This window comes from Vulpes lagopus, chromosome 8, assembly GCF_018345385.1.
Source record: "Vulpes lagopus strain Blue_001 chromosome 8, ASM1834538v1, whole genome shotgun sequence".
In the NCBI taxonomy this organism is placed as follows: domain Eukaryota; kingdom Metazoa; phylum Chordata; class Mammalia; order Carnivora; family Canidae; genus Vulpes; species Vulpes lagopus.
In genome coordinates this window covers 13,398,963-13,420,480 of record NC_054831.1, presented here as the reverse complement: position 1 = coordinate 13,420,480, position 21,518 = coordinate 13,398,963, and the positions used below count along the sequence as shown (strand labels likewise).

At 38.1% G+C, this 21,518-nt stretch overlaps 1 protein-coding gene across 14 annotated transcripts in view; it reads right to left on the bottom strand.

The window, feature by feature from the left end:
* DOCK10 (dedicator of cytokinesis 10) overlaps positions 1-21,518 on the bottom strand; it is a 260,880-nt gene that overhangs the window by 30,895 nt on the left and 208,467 nt on the right. For all 14 annotated transcript variants that reach the window (XM_041766384.1, XM_041766383.1, XM_041766388.1 and 11 more), the window contains exons 28-41: positions 21,220-21,366; positions 14,684-14,767; positions 12,339-12,435; positions 9,651-9,695; positions 7,530-7,705; positions 7,287-7,403; positions 6,131-6,242; positions 5,286-5,407; positions 5,083-5,197; positions 4,925-4,991; positions 4,651-4,698; positions 3,579-3,680; positions 1,528-1,652; positions 146-258 (exon numbers count right to left, since the gene is read on the bottom strand). In XM_041766384.1, the coding sequence (XP_041622318.1) occupies positions 146-258; positions 1,528-1,652; positions 3,579-3,680; positions 4,651-4,698; positions 4,925-4,991; positions 5,083-5,197; positions 5,286-5,407; positions 6,131-6,242; positions 7,287-7,403; positions 7,530-7,705; positions 9,651-9,695; positions 12,339-12,435; positions 14,684-14,767; positions 21,220-21,366 (1,470 nt within the window). The remainder of the gene's footprint in view (positions 1-145; positions 259-1,527; positions 1,653-3,578; positions 3,681-4,650; positions 4,699-4,924; positions 4,992-5,082; positions 5,198-5,285; positions 5,408-6,130; positions 6,243-7,286; positions 7,404-7,529; positions 7,706-9,650; positions 9,696-12,338; positions 12,436-14,683; positions 14,768-21,219; positions 21,367-21,518) is intronic.

Below are 21,518 nucleotides of genomic sequence, written 5' to 3'. Positions count from 1 at the left end.
GGATCATGCCTGAGCCGAAGGCAGACACTCAACTGCTGAGCCACCTAGGCGTCCCTCATAAAATATCTTAAATACATGTTCTTGACTTCACACTTTTCTACCTTCCATTTGTTCACTTTGCAGAAGATGTCAGAATCACACTTACCTGGTGAATCTGGGTGAAAAGGGATAGCAGGTCTAGAATAGTCAGGCAAACTTCTGTAGCTATATTGGCCTCTGTGTCCACATGATGCACAATGTCTATTTCATTGGAGTTGCCTACAAAATATAAGGTGGAACATGCATAAGTGTCTAAGAAAACTCGTATCTGATAAAGGACTTCCTTCTATTATAACACAGTCAATGTTTACTGGTATTGATAAGCAATTTATTAAATCAAAGTGCTTTTGTTTGTTCAATTACCTTATCGGCTGAATCAAAGTCTCTAGATAGAGACTTGAGTGGATGCTATAGACTGAATGTTCATGTTCCCCCAAAGTTGAAGCCTGAATCCCCAGTGTGATGGTGTTTGGAGGGGAGATCTTTGGGAGGTGATTAGCTCATGAGGATAGAGCCCTCATGAATCGGTTAGTGCTCTGATAAAAAGAGACACCAGAAAGATCACCTGTCATGTGAGGACACAACAAGAAGGTGGCTGTCTGCAAACCAGGAATAGAGTTCTCATCAGACATCAAATCTGTTGGCACCTTGACCTTGGGTCTCCCACCCTCCGGAACTATGAGAAATAAATGTTTGTTGTTTAAGCCACTTGGACTGTTAACTTGTTGTAGCAACTCAAATTAACTAAGAAAATGTGTGTGCCCCTTTCATGTGTCAGCTATAGACAAGAGTGATCCATTTGCCATTATTTCTTACTTCCTTTCCATTGACTTAGGCCTTGACAGAGTCATATTTCTTTCATACTCAGTCTGGGTCAAGTTTTACCCTCCCGAGCTAATAGATGAAATGTACAGTCTCTGTGGGCAGTGTTCACTAATGGCTATTAACGACACTAAATATATTTACAGGTAAAGGCATACGCCTTCAAACAAGTAACTCTCCGTTACGTGCCCATAATCACTAACATGTACAAGATACAAAACACTGGGCCCATTTTCCCTCATTCACAAGCTGGAATGTGTGGATCACTGTGTTCCAGATGTCACACTTACTGCTTCTAGGACATGGACAACTTTCTCCTCTTCCCAAGGAGCAGACAGTAATAATCTGGTTGAGAGAGACCCCCGTAACCCTGACAACAGAAAGTCACTTGACACCAGAGGAGCTACACCAAGCAGATTAGACCGAGCAATTGGCCTTTTTCCTTTCTTCTTTATAAAGACACTACACTTTTTAAATCCCCTCTCTGGTGATTTCTTTCCTCTATGAAAAGTTTCCTGGGCTACAGCAAGCCTGAAAAGTAGTGATCTAGGTGGCACAGCAACAGTCCCTACATTTCTGAAATATTATAACACATTTCATGTTTGCACACATCTAGAGAAACACTGGTAACCATCTTGTTACTAAGATGGTTTCCTGTTTACTTACTGGACATGGTATTGTCTAACATCTGTAAGAGTTTGGGGTTTGAAAGTGCATTTTTGCCTCGAATTATAGGTAAAGTTTGTGATCTGTGCTGCTTATGTCCTTCATGAGTGGATGTGGTATGCATCCTGAAAATGCAATAAGAAAAAAAATGGTTAAAGTACAAGAGATATGACATACAAATGTTCAATCAAGTATTCTAGATTGAGTCAAATAAAGTAGTTTTTAAACAGAGGTGTTTTATTAACAATATTGATTATAGGTAAAATGATAAAAGGGACTTTTAAGAATGCTTTTGGAGAAATTGTATTTAAGCCACAAAAAGGTTCAGAATGATAATCAATACCAAAGGATGACAGAAGAATAATAGATACTGCATTTAAATCTGAACAAGCATATTCATTATTGTTTAATGAAATCATGAAATTCCACGAGAATTTCACAGTATTCCATCCTGGTAGGGGAGAGAGCTAACAGGGCTGCTGGTGCAGCACTTTCCCAGGCCGATGACAATGGCCTGCAGTGACTCTCATTCAATGTCTCCTTGGCATTTCCATCTGGGGGAATGAGCCAGTGTTATGTGGAAGTAGGACTACTTCTCATTCTTGACTTTCCTTTAAGCTATCATTTGGCCAAGATAACAGAACATTTTTTTTTTTTTTTGATGAAAGCAGGCAATAGGAGATACCCTGAAGAATCAAGCCTGTAGAAGAGGCAAAGAATGGTTTCTCTTGGTCCCACTCTTTGAGCCTTATTTGGTTCTGGTGAAATCAAAGGCTCTGGATAGACTGAGGCCTAGAAGATCTACCTTTAGTTTTCAGTAGCTAAGGGAGTCAGGGTCATTCCTGAAACTACAAGAAATAATAGGTTCTGGGTTATATGGCCTGGACCTTTGGGACTGGTTTACTTTCAGGTTTTGAGTCTAATTTTAGTATGGAACTTCTGGAAGAAAAATCCTGGTTTCTAGAAGGGTAGAGGTAGGAATGTCCAGGGTCTGTCTAGATCATTCAGGAAGGAGCCTGAAATCAAACTGACCAAACATCAACAAAATTGCAGTGATCTCAGGTACATTACTATTGTCTTTAAACGTAGAAAGTCATTGTTTATAGTCCTCTATTGTATTACCATTTGAAAAACATGCCTACATGCCTATTACATTTTCTCATTTACTTTCACACAAGGGGCAACTTCAAGGAGTCTCTATGGACTAAGAGGCAAAATTTACTCCTCAATTTACTGGTTATATACCACTTTGCTATTTCCAAAATTCTTTCTAAAGTACAGCCATTTTCACATTATATATTATTATGGTACCTCTGGGAAGAATAAATCAAACTAGAGAAACTAGAGAAAATTTTAGCAAAGAATTCTTATTTACTAGACTCAGGGGAGATTTAAAGTAGGATTTCAGGGCAAAATTTCCCCACCGGGTAGGTTAATAAAGGATGACTCCAGGTCCTCTAAGCTAGTCAAATCAGTCTAATGACTAGGAACTCCACCGTGAGCTTAAGAGGCATCCATGCTTCCTCACTGCCTTTGACCCTTTAAAAAACAGTTTGAGCTCTAACGATACTGCTAACATATTACAATTACTGAGAGGATGAGGAGATACAACCTCGCATTTTACTTTGTCACTAGGAGGTTAGCAAACATTAAATGAATCATTTATTGGAATTCCGTCTTTTGGGTTCAGTTAAATTAAGGTACCTATTAACCCTCATCCTGTGCATGGCATCGTGCCCTGAGTGCACATTAATAAAGCATAATCCTTGCTTCTTAGGTCTTCACAAGCTAGCAGGGCAGATGCGGAAGTACCTAAGAAATTTTTTTCAGAGAAACATAGAGTTATTGTAATCTGCATTTGGTTTGAAGTATGAGCATATATACATATGTGTGTGCACCTGTGCATGTACATGTGTGCAATCCACACCTCCATACATGTATATACATCCATAATCATACATATGTATATATACATATGCAGACATGCATAAATATATACACATACGTATACATACAATATAATTACAAATATCAAGTAAATGCGATGTTACCATTGTGACAAGGGGCCTGATGTTTGGCAGGAAGGATTAGATCCTTTGAGAGTTCCATTGTTCTGGGTGGACTGCACAAATTTAAATGCAGCAGCAATTTTTCTGCAAGGAAAACTGATGTTTTAATCATAGCTCAGTATTTCTAATTTATTTATAAATACAGAACAGCAAGTGGCAGAGTGATTATTGAACAATGAAATAGTTCATATGCTATGAAAAGTAAAATCACATCTTCTGGAAATGGGAAATGGGGGTTTAGCGAAGGTGCTGGGGGCTTTGTGGTCTCTCATGAGGAAAGGATATCAACAAAAAAGTTATTCCAGATTCATTTTTATTTTTAGCTTACTGAAAATATATTCTTTCTTTCCTTTTAATTGAAGAATAGTTGACACACAATGTTATATTGGTTTCAGGTGTACAATGTAGTCATTTGGTGAGTCTGTACATCTGTTGCAGTCACTAGAAGAGTACCTGTCATCTGTCTCCAACAACAAAACCAGTGACTATATTCCCTCTGCTGTACCTTTTATTCCTGTGACTTATTCACATTGGGTGTATTTTCTTAAATAGGAATCTTCTACATTCCATTCATAAAAATGATAGATACGATAGTTCAGACAATCTAGGAAATGTGGTTTCCTTTCAGAAATGTATGTTTTGTGCTTTTCTCTCTAGACAGTTTTAACTAGCCCTAGATCTACTATGGTATAGGACAATCAAACTTTTATGTCTACTCTGAGGTCAACCTTACTATCCCTATGTGTATTTTAAGATTTCTAACATATTTATATATCTAATGTGATACATTACTAATGTCATAATTTTTTAAAATATTTTTTATAGATTGTATTTATTCATAAGAGACACACACAGAGAGAGAGAGAGAGAGAGGTAGAAACACAGGCAGAGGGAGAAGCAGGCTCCATGCAGGGAGCCCAACGTGGGACTCGATCCTGGGGTCCCCAGGATCATGCCCTGAGCTGAAGGTGGTGCTAAACCACTGAGCCACCGGGGCTGCCCCATAATTTTTTTAAAAGACCAGATTAACCTATTGGAATTTCAAAATCATTACCTTATTATATTTCGTTTCCCGAGGTATCTGAAATTTTGAAGACAAACACTAAAAAGGAAGGGAAAAAGTCACATTCTAATCATTCATGCCTTTTTATTTATACAAACTGCCCATTTAAATGCATTAAAAGAACAATATTATATTTTCTTTAAATATTTCATGCATGAGTATTGATTGATAGTTCAGCATGTGAGTCCTTAGAATGAAGGATAGCATACTGAACTATTTTGAAGCATTCCAGAAAAAATGTCCACTAATCAACTCTATAACTTACTCTAAGATGCTGAAGAAGTCAGACACCTCTGGGCTGGGTGCTCTTTGCCAGTAGGCAATCAGCGTCTCTGAAAGGAAACACCATGTGGCATGAGACTCTTGGAAATGGAAAGTTTTTCCCTTTTTTTTTAAAATTTAATTTTCAAGAGCTCTCTTTACCCTCTGAAATTGTCTTCATAATGTGAAGAAAGCACATGAGAAGACTTCTGGTTTCTGCTTGATCTAACTTGTCAAATCGAAGAGTTGACCCTATCAAAGATAAGGGTCTAGGGATCTAGGAATGGAAGAACCAAGAAGGATTTAGTTAGAGTGGGAGAGTACTGACTCACGAGGTGCTGGGTAATTGGGAAGAGAAGCCCCACCTTTTCACAGTTGTCAGTCTTCTCACTGCTCTTCTCATTGGTGCTTGGGTTGGAGTCAAGACTCGCTAAGGATGCTCTGGAGTCAGCATGGTTTACTGCAGAAATAGCTATTGATGAAAATGCTGCAAACACAAGCCACAGCACACAGATGGTAATGAGATGCAATGGGCACACACGCAGAGCTCAGATGATGACCCAGAAAGATGTCCAGCATTGGGGTGGTAGCAGTGTTGGGAAAAGCCAACATAACAAAATGTGGAAGTGTCATTAAAGACATGCTACATTTTAAGAATGATCACAATGGCCATGTCAGCATTAAAGACTTAGGAAAATTTAGGCCATTATAAATGGAAATAAAGTAAAACTGGTTCTTTTGATTTCTTAAAAAAACTTTTTAAAGAAAGTTTCTTTTTTGAAAATGCTTTAATAAATGTTCATAAAGATGCTTTTGGGGAAGAAGCTTTCAAGTTTTGACAGTTTATAAGAGATGAAGATGACATTTCCAAAATAGTTCTTCAAAGTAAACTTTGAAGTTGATGGGCTATTATATTTTAAAAGGTGGTACTCAATGAAAACTTAAAGATTGTTTCCAGAATGAAGTAATTTGGTAATATCTGAGTAGATTACTCTGTGAGCCAAGTAAAACTGAACGCTAAGGAGAAAAATAAGCCCCTGGAGAGTCTTCAAAGAAATAGTTAAGAGACTCTTTAGCTATATAAATACAGTATACTTTGACACACAGAAATTATGCACATTGAATTATGGAGTGGGTAAAAAACACAATGATATGTAATGTAAACATGGATGAGGGTTAAACACAAGTGTTCTCACAAGGTCTTAAGTACCTGCTATGGAATTTAAAACATCTTTAGAAAATGATGTGTCCACAGAGTTTGCATGTTTCATAGCTGACTGGGTGTGAAATCCTCCATTGGTGCTGAGATCATCTCTAGACCCCTGCATTCAAAGCACAGAAGAGATTAATGTGAATCGCTATATTTCAACATTGTAGACCTGTTTTTGATTCGATGTTATTTGATTTGACCTTTTATATCCCAGCAAGAGTCTCCTGTCAAAGCAGGCAATGGAAATGAATAGTCATAACCATACTCTTTGTCACAACTATATGCTTGCCACAATTTGATTTCTTATGTGATTTTATTTTTATAATGTAGTGGAAACTATCTTTTAGATATAAACTAAATGGTTGGAGTGGCTACTGATTTTTTATGGATTATACTATAGCTTACATATATTATTATGGATTATTTTATGTATATTACTAGTACTAAAAACTAATCCCAAATACTTATTATGTGCCAAAGTCTATGATAAGCATTTTCTATTAAACAATTTGATCCTCCTAAGAATCCTGTGATGGAGGAATTCTATACAATTCTGTGAAGAAGACAGTGGAGGTTGAAAGAGGCTGGATGACTTATTTAAGGTTACACTGCTAGTAACTGGTATCACTGGGATTTGGACAAGGTCTTCCTCTAAAAAAAAAAAACATTCCAAAGGCAGAGGGCAGAGGTCCTAACTGACGTGGTAATATCATGCCTTCAGCAGTGTGTTAATTCATCCAGGCCGTGAACACAGGCACCCATTCTCAAGTGGCTGGTTGTGCAGCCACTATGCTGGCTCATTGGAGGAGGAATGACAAACAGGCTACTCCTCCGTGTGACTGAAGCACTTGGCTATACTAACACCAGGTGGTCATAAAGCCGATGCAGAAAGGTCGCTGGGGAGGAGGTACACTCTGAGAATGGGGCCATGCATGCAACAGAGGAGCCTGGTAAAAACGACTGAACTAGAAGGTGATACAGAGAAGGGAGGAAAATGATGGATGAGGTGGCTTCAGGGACCAACTGGAATAAATGACATTGATGTGAATGTCTCAAAATTGCTGGCACCTCTCAGTTTGCTCACAATCAGGGGAAAAATAGCTATCCAGGCAAACTCTTTATTAAGATGCATATTTGAAATATTCTCTAAACTTACCTGATTAGATGTGTTGACAGTAAAAGGATATAGGTCCTTTAGGTAAATCCTTGGCATATTGTCCAGAAGCATGCCATAGAGGGGCATGTATAAGCTTGCTATCTGGGCCTGCTTCTCCTAGGTGGAAAGGTATCCAAAAGAAATGACTCACATAAAAATCAATAGTTTTGTAAGTTTGATATGCATTTAATGCAGTGAGCCATTAAATGGTGTTTAGGGAAGGGAGAAAAGAAAATCACTCACTGGTTCTCTGTATCGATCATCAAATGAGTGCTTAGCCATTAGATTTTTTAGGACAGCTAAAGCTAAGTGCCTTATGTCTTGGTCTTCTTGCAAGGCAAAGCCAACTTCTCGGAGCAGAATTCCAATTAAGAAGTGTTTGCGGCAAAATTCATTCGTGACCGAATATTCCGGCATATCTTTGTGAGGAAAGTAAAGAGATCATGTTATTGAACACCAAATGATCACTTTATAATTCAGAAAGATTTATCCCACAACTATCTACCCTCTCACTACCAGGGTATATTACCAGGGTAATATTCAGTAATGCAGTATTGCTACAGAGATGAGAAATGAGAGAGAGGAACATTCAGGAAGTATCCTGTGTAGATTACTACCAATCATACTCACTGTCAATGGTCAAACTGCTCAAAAGTGGCATGTCTACAATGTTACAAGAGTTGAGAGGAGAAAAGTTTATTTTCTGTCTGGAGGCATCAGGAGATGACATCGGAAGGAATATGTTGAGATGAGCATCTGAGGCTGCTGAAGGTTTGGAGGTGCCCAGGGTCGGGAGACAATAGAGGTGATAGAGGGATGAGAAGAGGTTGGGAGGACAAGGGGGCAGGGTTTCAGTGGCACCAATTTCTGAAAGCACAGTGTGTGGAGAGCACAGATTGAGGGGATACCAGTCAGCACAGCAGCCAAGAAGGGGATGGTAGGATTTGAAACTTGGGGGGCACTTGGTGCCAGATGATGAACAGACTTAGGCACAAATTCTTTAGTAGGCATCCAGGACCCTCCACCATTTGGCACTGAATTTTGTGGAAAGTATTACGTCACCAATGGCTTTGGGATCAGTGGCCTGATCAGATCTGTATTTATTCATTTGTTCACAGGGTGACAGGATATAAATAAGTTATTTTGTGGGGAAATGTGGGAAGAGGGCTATAATGCAGGATGTTTGGCTCCAGGGGAGGGAGGGGAGAAGTGGGATGCATCTGGGCTGGGAAAGGAGGAACTAGGTAGTGGAAGAAAAATCACAAGGACAAGTTGGCTGAAGAATGTGAAGGAGCAAGAAGAGGAAAGCCAAAAGGGGCTGCAAAATTTTGAGCCTGAATTATGGAGGAATTGGAATGCAGTTTTTAAGAATTGCCCATTGTGCTTCCTAAAGGTAACTTAATTACAGGACTAGCGTCCACTTCTAGAACATGGACTGAGTACCAACACTGGGCTAAACAGTTTATCGGTGTTATCTCAGTGAAGCCTCCAGGGTTACCCGTTAGATGTATTGAACTGTTGGAATATTCCAGTTCATCACTTACTAGGAGCAAATTAAACATATGGAGTTTTGTAATCTTTGAAAATGCCCTGAAGGTGGGAAAACAGGGAATGTGGAAGTTCAGGAAACAGTAGTCCAAGGGGCTTAGTTAGGTTAAAAACAGATAGTGAGTATTCATGAGGAGCCAGAAGTAGAACAATAATTTGTAATTCCCACCCCAACGCCAGACAAAAGTTCTGCCCAGAGTATTTTACAAGTTATGAACCTATTTTAAGAAAAAAAAAAATCTTAATCTTGAGAGTCTAGCTGAAAAATCAGGCTGTGGTTTCCTGACAGAAACATATCAAAGAAAGCTAGTTATGCTGAACAAACATGTTACATATAGCTGGGAGTTTTAAAAAAGATTTTATTTATTTATTTATGAGAGACACAGAGAGAGAGGCAGAGACACAGGCAAAGAGAGAAGTAGGCTCCTTGTGGGGAGCCCGATGCAGGACTTGATCCCAGGACCCTGGGATCATGACCTGAGCCGAAGGCAGATGCTCAACCACTGAGCCACCCAGGTGCCCCAGAAGTTTCATTTATGATACACCCTCAGAAAATGTCAGATAATCTGGGAAATTTAAAGAAAAAGTCAAACTCTGGAGAATAAAATATGAAAGGATTCAAGTTGGGGGAGCATCTAATTATCTGAACAAAAGTTCAGTCAGCTTGTTGACTATCTGGATTGTATGCTAATGTTATATGACTATTTTTTGGCATCTGGAAACTGGAAATTTGTAGTATGTATATCTATCAATATTATGAGATTATGATATGGTTATTGATGCTTAGATAATGTAATATAAAATATAATTATTTACCTGATGCGTGTAACTCTTGAGTTGATTCCGAAGGTGTCAAAGGATCTGGATTTAATGTAAATAAACAAGAAGTTCAGACATACACATACTCAGATACACACTATATTCAGTAACTATGGGTTATTTATTTATTTATTTATTTTTAATTAATTTATTTGACAGGGAGAGAGAGAGAGAGAGCGAGCGCGCGAGCACAAGTAGGCGAGCAGCAGGCAGAAGGAGAGAGAGAAGCAGGCTCTCAACTGAGCAGGGAGCCTGATGAGGGGCTGGATCCCAGGACCCTGAGATCATGACCTGAGCTGAAGGCAGACGCTTAATTGACTGAGCCACCCAGGTGCCCCTACTATGTGTAATTTATACTGAAAAATTAAATATCTTGTCCTAAATTCTAAGTGAGTCTCTTCGATAAAGCTCTGTTTTTGAAAACAAATACCATAGGTTGGTCGGTCCCTTAAAAACAGAAAGCCACAAATGGAATTATTTTAATTCTTGGCCTTGTACCTGAGCACCTATTTTTTCTATCAGAAATCTGCATACTACGAAACGTATTTCTTAATGTTCACTGTTGATAACATCAGATCTACAAAGAGACTATCAGGCCTTTTCCTGAGCTGCTGACAAACAGTAAACAACTGGAATCAAAATGATAAAACAGGTTTGCTCTTCTTGAGTATCTTAACCAGCTTGTCTAACCCAATAATAAGTTAGCACTAGTTAAAAAATGAGAAGGAATACAAAACAGAAGTTGTCCAAAGTCACATTTTTACCTATTTTTCTATAAAGGTATTTAGATGAAATGTATTTTATAAATTAGAAAGGAATAACAAATTAAATAGCTTATGTTTATTCCTTAATGGAATTAAATAGCTTATATTTAAGATTAAAATGACAAAACTTTTATGGTGTGATATATCATAAGAAAAAGATTTTAGTTTTTTCATTCACAAGAGACACACACACAGAGAGAGAGAGAGAGAGAGACAGAGACAGAGACATAGGCAAAGGGAGAAGCAGGCTCCGTGCAGGAGCCCCATGTGGAACTCTGTCCCAAGATCCCGGGATTATGACCTGACTCAAAGGCAAATGCTCAACCACGGAGCCACCCAGGCGTCCCCCCCTTTGATTTTTTTCTTCTGTAAGAAACTTTTAAGGACAGAGAACAAACCAAGGTTTGCTGGAAGGATGTGGGTGGGGAATGGACTAGATGGGGGATGGACATTAATGAGGGCACTTGTGATCAGGACTGGGTCTTGTATGTAAGTGATGAATCATTAAGTTCTACCCCTGACATCATTATTACACTATATGTTAATGACCTAGAATTTAAATAAAAACTTGAAACATGAAAAATAAATAAGTTAAAATAAACTGAAAACGTTTTTTACAGGCTTGATAAGGTACTTTACCCTATTTTCCATCCCAAATATTAGTTTTGTATAATACATATAGAAGACACTGCAATATATGGGAGGAGGCTTTTTCCCATCTTAGTTTCTGCTTTCCATGAATATCAGAATTGTGCCCTGTGGATAATTTACTCACTGCTTTTTTTTTTTTTTTTTTAGATTTTATTCATTTATTAGAGAGAGAGAGAGAGAGCACTTGTGAGAGAGGATGAGAGAGAGATCAAGAGCAGGGGCAGAGGGAGAAGCAGACTCCCTGCTAAGCAGAGAGCCTGGTGTGGGGCTCCATCCCAGGACCCTGGGATCATGACCTGAGCTAAAGGCAGACGCTTATCTGACTGAACCACTCAGGTGCCCTTACTCACTCTTACTCACTGCTTAGAAGAAAGGTATTTTTTCTTTCCTTCTTCCTCCTTGTCATCCTGCCCGCTTGCCTCCCTCCCGTCCTTCCTACCTTCCTTCCTTCACATCTTGAGATGTAATAGACTATATAGCATTATATTGGCTTCACATGTACAACATCATGATTCCATATTTGTATGCATTGTGAAATAGAAGCAGTACATTTTAAGTTCTTAAGTCATTTTAGTGTTTTCTTTGCATCTTGATGTTTGATTGGCTTCTGATGGCTAGATGTGTGATGATCATCTTGGTATCTGCCTATATTAGGTATATATATATAATATTAATAAAAGTTAGAAATGAAAAATTTTTCTGTAGATCATTTATGTTTTAGGAAGTATTGGAAATGTAGAGCCCCATTCTTCCCTGCACAGACATCTGGGGCTCTTTCTAACCCAGAGGTATGGTGTATTTACAGGCTCCTGCCTGCCTTCCTTTCTCCTTTTCAAGTAACAGGTGTTTTGGTTTTTTGAGACACATAATGAGACACATTGACTGATAACCTTAAGTGAATACGTACTCATAAAGTAGAACTTCTCCTCTCCATAATTTCATGCTTTTCAAAATCAAAGGAAAGCTATATTTTGCAGCCAATATACTAAAAGGATTGCTGTAGGTTAAAAATCTTTGATTTATAATAGCCAATTTTATAATTTTGTTGACCTTCTCTTTAACACAAGAAGAAACAGAAAAAAATTGAGAAATATAGAGCCAGCCACTACTTTTGCATTTTAGCCCGATTGCCTAATGCCCATGTGACAGCTTCAGGCAAACCAAGACCAAGGCAACAGGAAAATAACAACACATAAACAAAGGTAAAAACACACGAACAAATGTGAATGTTTACTTTGCGGGAAACTATGAAAATTCTGGACATTCTTACCTGGAATGTTTGCTGATCTTATGGGGAGACACAAAGGAATAAAGTGTTCATGCTGACATACTTCTTGAAGAAAATCAAATTTATACTGGCATAAGGTCTGAAAAACAGGTGAACCAAATGACTATTATTTACACACCAAGAAGATTAATAACAAATCAGTACTTGAATCTTTTTTTTTAAGATCTTTTTTATTTATTCAAGAGAGACACAGAGAGGAGAAACAGAGACATAGGCAGAGGAAGAAGCGGGTTCCCTGCGGGAGCCCCACATAGGACTTGATCCCAGAACCCTGGGATTACGCCCTGAGCCGAAGGTAGACACTCAATCACTAAGCCCCTTAAATCTAAAACCTAGAAAGAAGATGTAGTGACTTTTGTGTGACCAACCACTGGGTAATTGTAAGTTGAAGTTTCTTGTTCCCTCTAACGTGGTAAAAGCAGTAGGACTTCCTGTATTTGGAGATAGGGTCAAGGCCTCCTCGGGAAATTATCCCATTTGTAGACCTATATTGAGCTTCCATAAGCTAGGATCTTACAGGGTGGTATTTTCCACTTCTTTAGCTTATATCAGCACATGTTTCTTCTGAAAGGGTTCGTGCCTCACCACAGGTACAGAGCTCTAAAAATACACTCATCTCAGGGAGCAGCTCACTGTAATTAAGCCTTCTGACCCAGGGCTAAGGAAGACAATGGCCCATGTGATCTAAGACTGGATAACTCTCTCTGTAGGCTCTTTATTCTCAGGGTAAATTATTTAATTTCACCTCTCTCCTGTCCTGGCAAACAGGCCCGTTTTCTCAATAATGTTTTGATTAAGACAGTGATAAATGGAATACAGACATGGTCTAAGATGGCTTAATACACGTGTTAAAAAAAAACAATCACGTAAGAAGGAACAATGAGCACATTCATCAATATTCTATTTTCACTGTCGTGCAGAATAAGTAATCAATTTCTAAGATCCAGTTGGGTTGTGTTCATTATATTCACTAATACCAGCTAACAAAATAAAATCTATTCTATTTGTTTAGATGTGTTAGCATTATATTTTCTGGCAACTTTAGTTAATAATTTAAAATGCTCTCACTTCAAACAAGAACAGTATTTGACTTAATCCTTTGTGCATCAAAGTGAAAAGGAGTATAATTAAATTGTATGTTAATTATTTTTCATTGAGTATGTTCTTTTGGTCTCTGAAAAAAATAAATAATTTAGGCCTACTGGAATTCTACTTAAAAGGATATTCTGTAAATTTCATGCATAATTGGAGCACTAACAAAGAATATTCTTTCAAAATATATTTACAGAAGGAATTGGATTCTCAAAACCCAAATGGCATATAATCATAGAACTCTCCTAGTCAAAAGTAAATTTCCATTGCCAAAAAAAATAATGTTCAGATTCCTAAGCATGGCATGAATGGATATGAGAAGATCATTATTTATTTTTGGCTTCTCTACATTTATTATTCTTTCCCAATACCTAGATAATTACTCCTTGGGGACTTTCCTTCTTCCCAATGGGCAAAGGTCAATGGGGAGCTTTTAATTCAGGTGCCCGGTCTTCCTCCCTTAAAAGACAGGCAAGTGACCCAAAGCAGGTTGGTCATTCATTTTCTCTCTAGAATGTAAATCTTAAAAGCAGAGTGTTAAGAGAAAGAAAATGGTCCCAATGTATCTTTTAAGCAGTAGCAGACTTTGGCCACATGGTTCCTTCCACCTTTGCAATTATTCTTGTGCCCCAGCTCTGACTCTTTCTCAAGCTCAGCTCTCCAGCATTTTGGTTTAGCTCAGTGGTTTTCAAACTTCAAAGTACATAAGAATCACATTAAAGCTTTATTGCAATACAAGTTTCTGGGCCTCACCTGCCATAGCCCTGAGATGACTAGTCTGGGAACCACATTCTGAGAATCCCTGCTCTCTAGACAACACTGTTCCCAGTCTATTGCCAAACACATTCTCCCTATTTGGGAAGGGGAATCAACTGCCCATTTTGCCCTAGACTTAAAAACTACAGAAAAGTGAGAATTTCAGTGCTGCAACCAAGACAATATCAAGCAAACCTGACAAAGAATTGCAGTTGAAAACATTCACTCCTCTTACCACCCATAGGAAATAAAAGAGAAACACACATGTTAATTATATATTCCAAGCCTCCATCGAGAAAATACTTGGGACACTAACTCAGATGGACCATTTTAAAAGGCTGCCTCTCACTGAGATAGAAATTATCTTTTGATGCAGAGAATGGATAGGCTAATGTGTTAGGTAGACAAATCCAAAGACCAGTTGATTTATTTATAATGCAATGGCTTAGAAAGCAATCACTCTTGCACTTGGTTCTTACCTTGAGATCACCAGAGGAGAACATGCTGATATAATTGTTAACCATCTTAAATACATAGCCCCGGTCCATAAATGTAAAACAGCGCTAAAAAAAAATAAAATTGTAAATTCAGACATTTTACTTTAAAGGTCATTAAAGATTTTAGAAAAGGTGATTAAATATATTGAAGTAAAATGACATTTAACTAAATGTGTAATAAATGTTTAAAAAAATCTCTACAATATGTTGAAGCATTCATCCAAGTATGGTAACTAATTAAAACACTAGATAAAGTGCACACACCAGAGTTACACACCCCTATTTGTCAATTTTATAAAATACCACTTAGGAGTTCTGCAGCAAAATATAATAGCCCTTTTTTTTTCTATATAGATTTTAGGTTTTATTTAACTCTTTATCTTTTTAAATCAGTTAGTTACATTTTATTACTGTTTTTTAAGTAATTCGACTCCCAGAGGTAGGCCAGGAAAGCCTTTTTAAATCTCTGGCTTCCTTCAACAGAATGATTTTCTTTCCAGGCAAGGCAGCTTGAATTTGAGGAGTGAAGGCAACAGACCCTGAGATTTCTATCTCTTACTTTGTTGTCAAACCCTCTTAGTTGTAATATAGAGTCTGAAAGAGCAGGCCGGTTTGGAGGAGACAGGTGAACATTCCAAGTTGGCCCAGCATGCTCTCTCCAGAAGACCAATGGCCATGCAAACAGTGGCCAAATGAGCATGCAAGGGGAAAATGTGAAGTAGGAGGCAGAGATCATATTTACTGACACCATATCTTGGGGAGGCACTACTTCAGGTTGCCATATGGAGGTCATGACTGCGTGCATGAGTTTGATTCCATCATCCACACTTATGTGAGAATGCACACTATATGGGAAAATCTTTCAGCGGCTGCACCATTTATATGGAAGGGCTTTTTTCTTATCTAAAGAGTCCAGGATGGTCCATTGTGAGCTGTGCATTTTTTCTCAATTTCACAAACAAATCTCTTTTCTCAGAAAGGACTGGACATAAAATCTTTGACATAGGTAGTATGTATACCAAGTGGAAGGTCTCCTGTTGGAATACATCTGTATATAAAGAACTCTTCTCTGATAATGTTCTTCCAATTGTTAGGGAGGTCATTTCTATTTCCTTTTCCTTTCCCCTTTTATATGGTTTCTTTCTTTTTTAGATTTTATTTATTTATTCGTGAGAGACAGAGAGAGGGGGAGAGGCATAGGCAGGGGAGAAGCAGGCTCCCTGTGGGGAGCCTGATGTGGGATTAGATCCCAGGACCCTGGGATCATGCCCTGAACTGAAGGCAGACACTCGACCATGAAGCTACCCAGGTGCCCCTTTCTTTGTTTTCTTTGAGTGATTTTTATGTACCTACTCATTCATTACTATGTTAGTATGCTGCCTCATTTATTTTCATTTTTAATATGAATTTAAGTTCTTTTGGTAACTTTCCATTCACTAAAAAGTAAGTGGCTCCTGTATCCTCCTATCTTCCAGGAGAACCGTGGGGAGAGGTAGACACCAGAGCATAGTCATAGGCTCAGAAGATGTAAAGTGATGTGGGAGGAGGGAAGGAAAAGGGTCTTTTGCAACTTCTGCACAATGTAGGGTCCTAGTGGGTATGTCAAATCCTTGCAGGTTCTCCAGCTGCAGAAGGAAGTCCCCAACCTCTGAATATCCTCAGTGTGGAGCTTTTTCCAGAGAAGACTCCCTGCTGTTTTCTTTCTGTTGGAAAGAGGTTTGGGTCTGACCTTACAGGGAGAGGAGGACCATCCAATATAACTATAGGCTCTAGAAACATCTTAATAAGAAAGTAGGTGGAAAAAAATCCTGAGGATGTCCGTGGTGAAGACACCAGGGGCTCTTTGACTCAATGGAGCAGGGGTTGGTGAGTTCTGTCACTGAACCAGAGTAGTGGCAGTTGTCACTTCCCAAGGGCTATGGTGGTTATTCTGCAGAGCAGACCTGAAAGCTTTTGAAGGGAGTTGAACTCTAGCATTAGTGAATAGGGAAGATGGGAAGAAAGCTGCCTGCCCTGGGGATATAGGAAAACCCGTTTGGGGTTTCTTAAGATTGAAGAGAGTTCTTCTGTAGGGTAAGTTGTCATGCTCTTTCCATGGGGCAGTGAGGGAAAAATGGGTCATTCCTAGGATACAAGATCAGCAGAATCCATCTTCTGCCTACAGAGAGCCTTCCTGCAGGTCAAGCTTCATCAAGTGTCTCTCCTGTCATGAGTCTCCTGTGTGTGGTCCATCCCAGCATCTGCTAAACCCTAAGTATAGAGGCTCTTCAGCCCCTTGCTGATGAGGCCTGTAGGGCCTCTCTACTTTTTCTAAAAAAATAATTTATACTAATGGAAAATAACTTCTAGGGGGCTTTGGCAAACCACTGTGCATCACCCAAAACTAGCTGTCTATTTTTTTTAAAGATTTATTTGAGAGAAAGAGAGAGAGACAGAGAGAGGAGAGGGATACAGGGAGAGGGTGAGAGAAATTCAAGCAGATTCCCCACTGAGCAGGGAGCCTGATGTTGAGGGGCTTGATCTCACGACCTAGGAGATCATGGCCTGAGCCGAAATCATGAGACTGATGCTTAACAGACTAAGCTACTGAGAAGCTCCAACAGCCTATTTTTGTAAGTAAGTTTTATTGGAACATAGCCACACTCAGTCATTTACATACTGTCTACCGTGACTGGTTTATGGCTGTATTGTGCTATAATAGCAAAGTTGGGTAGTTGTGCCAGAGACTGTATGCCCTGCAAAGCTAAAGATGTTCAGTACTTGGCCCTTTACAAAAAAAGTTAGCAGATTCCCAATCTGGAAGATAACTTATACTCTACCAAAATTTTCTCAGTTTGGTTTAATAAATTAAAAACCACATATTCTAAATTATGTGCAAAAATATTTTGTTGTAATTAAGCAATATTTATTTTATTTAACCAATTGTGAGGACAATGGTAATTTTAGTCTTAATTCGTTCAATGAAGTGTATGAGATCCCCAAGTGCAAACAAACCAAATGAGTATCTTTGCTCTTTCTTTATATGTTTTACAAAACCACTGGTCCTACTGTTTCCTTTTTCATCTTGGATGCCTTCCTTTGCCCTGCGCTAGACATTTCCATTGCCTCTGCACTAGACATTAGCTTAGGTACAACCCATAGCAACTTTTGCATGGATGAGCTCTACAGAAAACATTAAAAAAAAAATCACAGAATATTCAAGTCAAATACAGTAAACATGAAGACCTTCCCCTTTTCAGAGATTCACTTATCCACCTTCTTGTGATGTTTATAGAAAAATATCACAGATGTTTCTTTAAACATATTTTGCTACAAACTAAGGCTGTCTTCAATTTTTTTAAAAATATTTTATTTATTTATTCACGAGAGACACAGAAAGAGAGAGGCAGAGACACAGGCAGAGGGAGAAGCAGGCTCCATGTAGGGAGCTCAATGTGGGACTCGATCCCGGAACTCCAGGATCACGCCCTGAGCCGAAGGCAGATGCTCAACCCCTGAGTCCCCCCAGGTGTCCCTAAGGCTGTCTTCTAAATTCGATAATTTCCAAATGTTGTCCAAAGTTAACTGAAATAAAGGGATTAGTCAGGTACATGGGTCAAAAGTTATGTCTGTCTGAGCAGGAAAAATACAAATCACAATGAACTTTCCTTTGCTATCTCCTTGGTGTTGTGCTTGCATAAGAAGAGTACCTAGATGGGTTCACTCAGGGAACTGGAGTTGTGACCCAGATTGGCAATAAAAAAAAAAAAAAAACGACAAAAGTCACATAGCTTTCATGGATCCATTTGTATCCTATCTACTGTCAGGAGAGAACAGCCAGAGAAATGTACAAGGTTTTGGCTTATTTGCTGCAAAAATATTAATTTCCCACAATATGACATAAAGGAGGGCACGAAATTCTTACCTGGGGGCATTTTTAAATGCCCACATCAGAGACACTGCTCTCTCCATTCTTAGGAAATAACCTTGGCACAACTGTGGCATGAAAATTATATTTCATTTGTGAAATTCCAAAGCCAGATCATTCATAGTATTTGATCACTAACGTAGAATTTAATAATCAAAAGAGGCAAAAGTCATTTAAAACCAGAATTGAGCAAATAACCCTTATCAGATTCCTGGGAATATATTTATAATGCTAATAGCAGGAGTGGGAAATGTGGAGCCACTGAAAGCTCCAAGTTCATCAATTCACAGGCATTGTGCCAAATGACTACATTCAAATTTACATTTAAAAAATCACCCTCTCTCATTTTTCCTTTTCCTCTTCTGGTTCCAAAGACGACTGTAATAATCTTTACAAAAGTTTTACAAAAGTTTTCTGTGTCAAATAAATACCATTAAAACTAAAATTTGAAAGCCATGCTTGGCAGAGGATCAAAGGGCAAGGGAGGGAAAACAGAGTGGAAAGAAATCAGAGAGGGAGACAAACCATGACAGACTCTTAACTAGGGGAAAAACTGAAGGTCATTGGAGGGGAGGTGGTTTGGGGGATGGGGTAACAGGGTGACAGGCAGTAAGGACAGCAGGTGATGTGGTGAGCACTGGGTGTTACCTGCAACTGATGAATTACTAAGCTCTACATCTGAAACTAATGACGTAGGTTGGCTAATTGAATTTAAATTAAAAAAAAAGAAAAAGCCATGCTTGTAGGATAGACTTCTAAAATGTACAACATAGGGAACTGTTTCCACTTACAAACCACATAAGTATTTTTCGATTTGCAGTCCACCTAATCCATAAAATCTTATAGACTTTTAAGACTATAGACTATATTTATTTATTATCAGGCCATGCATTTTACCCACAGATTTCACAAAATCACTGGTACACCATTAGCCTTCTACTCCATCCTACTCTTTTCAGTCTTGGACAGTTTTTACTTGCCCCCAAGTGAGACATTAGTTTATAAACCACAAGAAGCAAGTTTTGTATAAATGAGCTCCCAGGAAGACATACATTTATTCCAACAAGTAGAGGGCATTTAAGCCAAGGAGCGTGGCTAAAAGGTCTTTTCTCCTGTTAAAAGACTTGCATATTCGTCATTCTTTACAATTTAGGGAAGAATATTGCAGATGTTTCTTTTTTTTTCTTTTTTTGCAGATGTTTCTTAAACATAATTTGCTTACAAATTGGACAGTTTATCATTTTCTTCTAAATCTCCTCATATATAAAAGCACTTCATAGAAACTACTAGCATAGTACTAAACTTTTGTTAAAATGTGGTAGAAAACTAGAGTAATTTTTTCTCCTTTACCCTCTTTATCACTAATCCTGACCATCCCTTTTTCTCTCTGAAAGCAAGAAAAAAGCAAAAAAAGCAAAAAAAGCAAAAACAAAACAAAACAAAACAAAACACCAAAAAAGAAAAGCAAAATATTGAAGAAAAACAGTGAATTTAGGAGGAGATCAAATATAATGTATAGTTTGAAGTGATGTTTAATGTATTAAAGACAGATCTGACTGGATTAAAACTCAACAAAGATAATTTGGAGTAATTTTACATCTACCTCTATGGCTTTAGCTTTCTTTATATTGTTAGTATTTACTTATAAATTCTCACACTTATCTAGTATGTTCTAGTGTCTACCATAAAGATATATGAAAAGTGGCTACATTAAGATATTATAATAGTCAATAGTTGGGCAAAAGAAGGAATAAAAGAAAAATATTATCTTTCTAGTTGGATGTATTTTTTTTAAAGATTTTATTTATTTAAGAGAGAGTAGTAGGAGCAGTGGGGAGGGAGAAGCTGACACCCTGTGGAGCAGGGAGCCTGCCGCAAGGCACAACTCTAGGACCCTGGGATCATGACCTGAACCAAAGTCAGATGCTTAACTGACTGAGTCACCCAGGTGCCCCTTTCTAGTTGGATGTATTATCTGTTAAATGATACACCATCATTCTACATTAGCTTTGTTGTTGTTTTGACTAAGCATTATTTTCTTCTCAATTCCACCTGTAATCCAAAGAAACATAATACTATACACATGTCTATCTATCTATCTATCTATCATCTATCTATCTATCTAGTTTAGTAAGCAGTTTCTCAACACTTCAATTGATCATTTAATAATGTGATTAGTGTATAATATTTTCACCATGTAAAAAAGAACCTGAAGGTAACACAACAAAAATGCCAAATTATCAAAAGTTCCCAAAGTGGCTATTTGATATCATTGTTCCAAAATGATATGCCCTCTTCAAGGGCAGAAATGCTCAAGATAATACTGCCAGAGTGCAGCTTTTCCTTTAAAATTTTCGTTTTAAGAATACTTAGAAATACTATGATTTGACAATGCTCAAATGGATACTTTTATTGAAGCTCTGGTTTTTGTTCTATGTGACTCAAAGTTGGAAAAACTATTAAAAAGTAAGAGGCATAGATAATAGTAATCACCTAATAGTGCTAGTTTTGACTTGATCATAAATAGAGATGTGAACTGATTGACATTTAGAGTATCTCGCATCCAAGATCATGAAGGCTTGAAAGGAACTGCAAGCTTGTTGAACCATACCTTAAGAAATTTGGCAACGCTGTGATTTGCCCTTCTTGTTTCTTCAAGTGAATCTTTATATTTCCAAATCACGTGATCACATAGGACCATGACGAGATTGTCCAATTCATTCTGGTAAGATTCCGGAAATCTCTGAGCTCGAGAAAGCTAAGGAAAGAATGGATCATTTCTTTATAATGTGGCATGTGAAATCCTAAGCCTGGAAAAGAATAAACTGAAAGACTTACTTCGTATAGCATCCAACAGAAAGAGTCCTTCTGAAAATTTGAAAGCCATAATAAAATAGAAACTCTTTTAAT